Source organism: Rhinolophus ferrumequinum, chromosome 23 (genome assembly GCF_004115265.2).
Source record: "Rhinolophus ferrumequinum isolate MPI-CBG mRhiFer1 chromosome 23, mRhiFer1_v1.p, whole genome shotgun sequence".
NCBI classification, from domain to species: Eukaryota; Metazoa; Chordata; class Mammalia; order Chiroptera; family Rhinolophidae; genus Rhinolophus; species Rhinolophus ferrumequinum.
In genome coordinates this window covers 44,043,081-44,051,396 of record NC_046306.1, presented here as the reverse complement: position 1 = coordinate 44,051,396, position 8,316 = coordinate 44,043,081, and the positions used below count along the sequence as shown (strand labels likewise).

Genomic DNA, 8,316 nt, shown 5'->3' with positions numbered 1-8,316 from the left:
CACTCTGTTCCATCCTGAGTTCTGGGGTTCTCTCTGCCCCTGTTTTCTTCTTTTGATCACGGGCACTCTAGGCACATTCTTTTTTTCCCCCAGCACATGGGGAAGCAGGGGAATCTCAGGTTATTTGGGTAAAGGGCCCTAAGAGAGGGTCAAGCAGAGATGCAAGGCCCTTAGGAAGTGGTCTGGAAATCAAGCAGGTTGAGGAGCATCATGTGTCCTGGATAGAGATGCTGGATAGAGATGATGGCTTCTGCTAACTGCTGCCTCACCTTCAGCTTCACAGAGAAGGGCTGCTGGGTTAGTCCTGGCCACTGCGGACATTCCGAATGTTGCAAGGAATGCTTCTAGAAATACAGGCGTTCGCTCTGGGGAATCATTTCAGTGAGCAGTGACTGAGCCCTGCCTGTGTGACCCACAGGGCGTGCTCTGTGCCAGCAATGCAAAAGTGGTCACAACAGAAGTCCTGCTTCCCCCAGGAGACAGACAGGTCAACAAGCGCCCACCACTCAGCTTAGAGAGACAGAGTTCTTCCGTGGAGAGTCAGGACAGATTTAGAAAAAGAGTTACTACTGTGCCTGGGCATTGAAAGATGAATAGGAGTCCCTGGACATGAGGCATTGAAGATCTCAGATTGGAGTATGGCCTGAGAGAGGGCTGTGACAGGCTTCTGCAGGCTCCCAGCTGGGTACTCCATACCGCCTGGGTTTATCTGGGCTTACACAATGTCTATACCCATGTCTTTAGTGTTCTGAAAGTCTAGGGCCCAGTTCACTCTTTTTCCCTTGGCTCAAGTCTTAATATACCAGTAGCTCTCAGTCTGGGAAGGGAGAGCACCGCAGACAACTAGGGACCCATCAAGATTCCCTTACACACTTGTAAGGGCCAGCTGTGTGCACACACCTGTGCTCAGGTCTGTGTGGTCATTCCCATCCTTTCCGTGGCTGTACACTAAGGACAGGTGCAGCACACAAAGGTCCAAACTGTCCCTCATGTAAGAGCATGTGTGCACATTCCCTTGGAAAGCACGTGGGCTCTCAGAATGGAGAGGGCATGGAACTTGCAGGACAGCTCCATGTTGTTCAGGCCTCTCCCATGGCAAAGTGGGAATGGCCTCTGTGGATGTTTCCTGGACTGTCAGGACACTTACAGGTTGTTAGGACCTAACTTCACATAGGTCTCTGCAGCTTGTTTGCCCTGAAAACCCACAAAGATGTTCCTATAATTGCTGACACCCGATACCCAAACGTGCACAATCCTTCTCAGGCTAAAAAGCACATTGCTTATGCTTTGGTTGCAGTTTTAGTGAACTTAAAGGCATCTGAGAAAAGATACAGCTTTTTTTTTTTTTTTTTTTTTTTTGCGCTTTGGTTAAACGACTTTATTGAAGCATGACTGACTGACTGACATACAAAAGCTGCAACATCCAATGTCTACTACCAAAACAGGACAGTTTGATTGGTATACCGTGAAACCATCAAGGCCATGTACTCATCAGCTGCAGAAGTGTCCAAAAGTAACATCTGTTAATTTAATTTTTTTCTTTTGTGGTAAGAGGACTATCTACCCTGTTAGCATATGTTTAAGTGCACAATCACAATGCAGTCATTAGCTGTAGGCCCTGTGCTGTACAATAGATCTCCAGAAATCATTCACCAGGCATAGCTTTATGCCCTTTAACCAAAATCTTCCCATTTCCCCTCTCCTCGCTCTGGTAACCACCACTCTGCTTTCTTTTTCTGTGAGTTTGACTATTTTGGATTCCTCATAAAAGTGGAATCGTGTAGTATTTGTCCTGTGTCTGGTTTATGTCATTTACCATAATGTACTCCAGTTCCATCCACATTGGTGCAAATTTCCTTCTTTTTTAAGGTATAACAATTTTTGCATAAGATACAACCTGTTTGGTTAGAGTTTCATTGCACATCTGGCTGCTTTTCACGTGTGGTCATGTCAAGTTGCTTATTTGTTGCAAATAACACATAATAACCTGATGTCATCGTGCCAGGACTAAGTTGCCTGGCGACAGATGATGGAACTGTGAACCTGGACCTTATCTAAAAAGAAAAGCACAAAAACACGTGGAGGATAGACAGAAATGATCCCCTGGCTGGGACTAGGGAGACTGCATCTCAGGGGAGAGCATTAGCTGAAAACATGTAGCAGCTCTCCTGAATGTGAGCAACCTGAGGAGAGGGAGGGCTGGGACAGGACTGAGAGCTCCCACTCCTCTGAGGACCTCAGGGAGAAGGACAGGCTGTCAGGTTCAAAGAAGCCTTCTCCCCTTCCATAACTACCATTTAGTCACTGATGTCTGGTATCTGGAAACTCTTTTTCTTTATCACCAGACATGGAGTTTTGACCCCTTCCCTGATCTAGTGTGGCCCCAGAAACCCTTCTCAAGTGCCCACTGCCATGGCCTTACAGTTGAGTGACTTCTTGATGTGACTGGCTACATGCAAGCCAAGAGACTCACTCTGACTGTGCTACTCAGTGTGGCCCACAGGTCAAGAACATCACCATCCTCTGGTTGCTGGTTGAGATCAAACTCTCCAAGCCTGACCAGACCTACTGGGTCAGAATCCTGGAGGAGGGACAGACCCAGGGACCTGGGTATCCACAGACCTTCAGGAGATTATGGTCCCCTCTGAAGTTCACAAATAGCTGCACACAGATACTGGAAGCCTGTTTCATAGCACAGAGCTTGTGAAGAGTGTTTGTGAAGAGTGTATTATTTAGTTTTCCCAGAGCTGCATTTGCTATTCCAGCCGGAGCCTGGGAGGTTCCTTTCTCTACAAACAGGCTGCACACAGGAAATGGTACCTGCTGAACTGTGGAGAACATGGCCACCAGAGGGCACCAATGATCACCTAATACACACGCCTCCCCTTCCCTGGAGCTCATTTGGTTTTCTCCCTTTCTTTTTCTATTTCTGTTAAGACAAATTCCTGCAGAGACAAATTCCTACAAAGGAAACTATAGGCCCAGTGTGTGTCGGTGGTCATTCCTTCTGTAAACACTTTTGGAGAGAAGGAGTTTACTCATCCAGTCAGGCCCCAGGTTTAGCACATGACAGCACATCCATGGGCTGAGTTGTACAAAGAGAGATGCAGTGAGCTCAGCATATTCCTCCAACTTGGCAACATCCCCAGGAGCCAGTTATCCTTGTCTGTCCCAGAACCCAAAGTGGGAATGAGGAGCCAAGTGGGACGAGAAAACACTGGGACCTGTCAAGACCTCAAGCCCCTTCTGAGCCTTTTTTTTTTAAATTTATTTTTAATTTATTGGGGTGACAATTGTTAGTAAAATTACATAGATTTCAGGTGTGCAATTCTGTATCACATCATCCATAAATCACACTGTGTGTTCACCACCCAGAGTCAGCTCCCCTTCCATCACCATACATTTGATCCCCCTCACCCTCATCCCCCACCCCCCAGCCCCCTTACCCTCTGGTAACCACCAAATTACGTTCCCCAGATTAATTTTCAAACCCGTGGCCATCCTGTGGTCACCGACTGCCCTCCAATCCCCTCACCCTCCCCCCCAACCCCCATCCCCCACCCTTCCCGCCCATCTAGCAACCCTCAGTTTTTCCTCATTGTCTCCCAAACTGTTTCTGATTAGTTCATTCACTTATTCTTTCCTTTAGAATCCGCAAATAAGTGAGATCATATGGTACTTATCTTTCTCTGTCTGACTTATTTCACTTAACATACTGAGCCTTTTTAACGAATGATCATCATCTCTGGGCAGGTTACCTTCTATGATCCACAGAGCTGCCTCTTGGCAACCCATCCATTTTGGCTCCGCCCCTCCTTGTCTTGCTGGCCCTCACCCTACTGCTGTGTCTTCCATTTTTGCCTCTTGCACTTGTGTCCTTGTTTCAGCATCTGATCCTGGGGCGTACAAGTAAAGGCTTCTCCCCCCATTGAGGTGCGGAGGGAGCGGTGTGGCTGGGATTCAGCTACAGGGGACACTTCCTTTCACGGCAGCTCCTTCCCAACTCACCTTGCCTGGGCCTTTTCCTTCTTTCCTGCACAGGAGACAATTTTAACAGCGTTAGATGGAGGAGGCAGGGCCACATGTGGGAAGGGGTAGGGTGTACTTGCAGAGAGGAGGCCCTGAGGAAGGATTTGTCCTAGAGCAGATAAGTTGGACCAGTGCCCAGGTAAGCTCTGGCGGGATCCTGAGTGGGGAAGAGTGAAAGCCATGGGTGCCCGGTTGCCCGCTGCCCTGCTGCACTGGCAGGGGAAGCGGGCTCTGCCCTGGGCCATGCTCCTGCTTCTTGTTCCAGGAACTCCATGCTCCTGCTGGAGTTCCCACAGAGAAAGGGAGAATGATGACCAAAACGTCATGGAAAGTTATTTTCCTGCTACTGTGGAGTATGCCTTACACATGTTCAATCTGAAGAGCAAGGACATGAATGCCTACAGGCTGGTTCGGATCCGGAGTTCTAGGAGGGAGCAGGTAAGGTAACCACCCCTTCACGTCCTGCTGTCCTGCACTTGTAATAAGTGGGGGTCAAAGAACGGGGTCTTATCAAAGGATCTTGTTCACCATTTGAAGTGTGTAAAATACAGGGATGATAACAGCCTACTGATTTAGTCCCAGTTTTTATAATAGAAATACTTGGAAATTTTAAAACTTCAGGCAATGTCTACTCACGCGTAAGATATACTTTCAATCTTCATCATTTTTATGACTTGTTTAATGAAGATTGACTCCAAAATATGGACAATGAGGGTATAAAGATATCAAGTAAGGAAGAGACCCTCACAGAAAATGTTTGAAAAGATAGGTTGAAGAAATATTTCAAGGAAATAAAAATAAATTATTAGAAAAATAGAGAGAGGAAGGCGGGAGGAGGACAGGGAGAGCAGGGTTGAGGATTGGGAGCAGAGGTCCTGCTGTGACATCAGGGCCTCTGCTCTGACTCCCACGAGCTCTGGGCAGCCCCCTGTGGTCTCCATCAACGTGGATTAATGTTGTTTTACACTCCTTCTCAGACGATGGTTCTTATTCTAAAATTTTCTTCTTGCCATGGAACCTCTACAGAATGCAACCAGTAATGCCATTTTCATCTGGACTGCAGACATGAACAATGAAAACATTGTCCTGAAGGAGCACTTCTGGTTTCTGGTTGTGTGACTCTGTGTGTTTGTGTGTGGTGGTGGTGGTGGGGTCGGGGGCATTACTCTTTCTCCCTCTGGACCTCTGCACTGAAAGCCTGCATGAAGGGCAGAAGATGTCCATGCTGAGCTGAGCTTAAGCCTCTGTGAACACTGGTGGGCAATGTCCCCTCTAGTTCATGTACCTCGAGCTCTCTCAGGCTGGACCTCTGGTTGTGTTTTCTAGATATGGAGTCACAGACTGAGTCTGGATGTTGGGAATAATAAATGGGATGCAGTGGTAAGATATGGAATAGAATGAGTAGAATGAAGTGGAGAAGATTACAGAACATTTTGGAGTGTACTTTGTAATAGAACTTGTTTCTTGAATCCATTGTGTGTGTGTGTGTGTGTGTGTGTGTGTGTGTGTGTGTGTGTGTGTGTGTGGAGGGTTTCGCCAGCATTGAATAGCATTTTTCTGATGTTGGGCAGGTGAAGGGTGTGATAATGGGGCTGTAAATGAATCTCCTACTCTGGGGCTAAGGTTATCAAGCAAACTCTTACAGAGACAACACCCTTGTTACCTGTCTCTGGGAAAGCGGTGGAAGCTAGAAACATGCTAAAAGCAAGGTGGGGTCTCACCATGGCATTTGGAAATGCGAGGCTGTAGTGTTTGATATTAATGGTGTGTGATCATCCTGCATCTACCCTGAGGCCTACACCAGACCCACGTGCCTCTTTACACAGAACCTCCCAAGCTTGGCTTTACCTCCAGTGAGCCGCATATGTAGGCCCAGAAGCAAGTCCCCAAATGGAGTAGTGTTTGGACCTGTCCCTACACTCCATGTGTCTGCACTAGCAACTACTCAATGGGACCATGAGTGATGTTTCCACTTTAATGTCTTTACGTACCACAGGTAGAGACCATGTTGGCATTCTCCATGGAGCTGGAACTTCGTAGAACTAAGTGTGGGAAATTTGATGAAGACATTGACAACTGCTCCTTTCAAGAAAGCCCAGAGATGAGCAATGTAAGACACACATGAGCCTCCTTTAGGTTCCACAGCTCTGGACCTGCACCAGAGTGCAATGGGGGTGGGGCAGAGGACAAATCATTCCTAGGAACACAGAAGACTGAGGGAGCCGCTAACCCTACTACAGCCACTACTTGTGCTACACGACAGAGCCCAGTCTGGCAGTCAAGCCCGGGGCCCACTTGTCAACCCCTGGCCAATCTGAGATCCCAACTTTGAGATCCCAATCTGAGATCCCACTCCATTCAGCTATCTGTACCCTGGGCCACACTGGGGACAGATTGCTCCTGTCCCTAGGATCCAGGTCTCCTGGTTCCAACCACAGGATGACCTCTCCCTGCTCTTTAGCCATCTCCCTTTCCAGCCTTCAGAAAAGGGACATGTCAAGGATGGCCAACATGACCTTTGCCTGAGTGGGAATTTTTTAAGTCCTCCTGGCACTGACCAGAGCCTGAGGACGTTGGGCTGATGGGGGCCCACCGCCTTCTGGTCCAGGATCTGCCCTGGGTTCCTTAGGAGCATGGGTCACACTGGGATAGCCTGGGGTTCCCCTGGGGACCACAGGCCTGGGTAGGGCAGAAGAGCACAGGAGCCCCTGGGGTCAGGAGAGATCCAGATCAGGAATATCCAGGTCTCAGACTGGGGCTGCAACCAAGGGCCAGTGTCTGCATGTCCCAGCTGCTCACCCCGGAATACAAGGTTTGGATGGATGTTGTCTTTAGAGCAGGAGCTACAAGCTTCACAAGGCTTCTGCACACATACTCCATTCTTGTGCTTATTTCCTCAGACCTTCACCTGCTTCTTCACCATCGGCACTGAGCCCTGGAGAACAGTGTTCCAACTCCTGAACAAGACCTGCCTGGAGGGGTTCCACTGAGTGCGATCACATCCCAGCCCGACTTTTCTGTCCCCTTTGGGCATCAGCAACTCCCTTTAGGTGGCCCTTCAGTGGCAAAGCAGCTCTGGGCTCGGCTCTCTGCTTTGCAAATATCTGGGGTCTCACATACAGGCATTGTGGAAATTCCTCATTGTCCGTTTTTTTCATTTAGAATAGATCATTAAACATCAGCATTTCATGAAGCTTTGTGTAACATGGTTCCAGAGTGAGGGGGCTGGGCAGTTCATGCAGTCATCCCAGCAGGGCAACGTGGTAGTCTGGGGGTGGGTCCTCTCTCCCTCTTATACCTCCTGACCTGGTTGCAGGTGGCACAGATAAGGTGCCTCTGAGTTGCTGTTTCAGGGCTCATGAGAGATAACCTATGTCCCCAGAGATGTAATGACCATGACTGAGTAGGAAATCCAAAGTGCAGGATGGGTGCACACAGGGCCTCAGGCCCCCCAGAATACATGTGACCTCTGTTCTGGGGGACTTGCTCACACACATTGCCTGGTTCAATGTAGGGAGAATGACAGTTGGGAAAATGTAGGAAGGGATTCTAGTCTCCACGCAAAGAGTAGTCAGGCCACTACCACCACCAGCAGCAGCATCCCCTGGACACTTTTAGAAATGTACAGACTCCGGGCCTGTACCTTTGGACAAGGAGACTACATTTTCACAAATTCTCAGGGGATCCAATGACAATTAAAGATTGAGACACACTGCTGTGCCGGATACTACTGAGACTCTGCCCAAATTGCCTAGAATATAGGGTTTGGCAAACTTTTTCTATAAAGGGATGTAACTCTTTGGCTTTTGTGGGCCATGTGGCCTCCTTCTCCACTTGAGCTTAGCCAAAAAGCCGAGAAGCGATGTGGCTTCCTTATCAACTCCCTAATGTTTGCCTTGTATCTGGAAAGCACCACAGACAATGTGAATACAAACAGGGGTGGTCTTCTTCCAATAAGACTTTATTTGTATAGATAGGCAGGGGATGAAATCAGTCTTTAGGCTGTAGGTGTCCCCTCTTTTGGTACTAGGTGCCACACCCATCTTTTGCAGCTGGGGGACCCAGTATCAGCACACACCCAGCTTCACTGCAAGATCCAAATCTCCCCCAGCTCTGCTCAGGGCCTCTCTGTACCGCTGGAGCTCCATCAGCACAGCAGGAACCACCCACAGAAAACTTTCCATCCATGGGGAGGGTAGCATGGGGAAGGGCCCAATGTCCCAGCCCAGGTAGACCAGCTAGAGGTGAGTGGTTCTCATGCTCCCACGTGATTCTCACACTTCCCAG

The 8,316-nt window shown here is 48.6% G+C and overlaps 1 protein-coding gene across 1 annotated transcript; it reads left to right on the top strand.

The window, feature by feature from the left end:
• The first annotated feature begins 4,209 nt into the window (after nucleotides 1-4,209).
• LOC117015812 (cystatin-9-like) lies at nucleotides 4,210-7,019 on the top strand. Its single transcript, XM_033094575.1, has 3 exons — nucleotides 4,210-4,467; nucleotides 6,026-6,139; nucleotides 6,930-7,019. Exons 1-3 carry the CDS (start codon nucleotides 4,210-4,212, stop codon nucleotides 7,017-7,019), a joined length of 462 nt encoding a protein of 153 aa, XP_032950466.1.
• The last annotated feature ends 1,297 nt before the right edge of the window (nucleotides 7,020-8,316 follow it).

Coding starts and splice junctions, on each gene's coding strand:
- LOC117015812 (XM_033094575.1), top strand. CDS start 4,210: ATGGGTGCCCGGTTGCCCGCTGCCCTGCTGCACTGGCAGGGGAAGCGG. Junction 4,468..6,025: donor GGAGTTCTAGGAGGGAGCAG/GTAAGGTAACCA, acceptor TACGTACCACAG/GTAGAGACCATGTTGGCATT. Junction 6,140..6,929: donor AAAGCCCAGAGATGAGCAAT/GTAAGACACACA, acceptor TTATTTCCTCAG/ACCTTCACCTGCTTCTTCAC.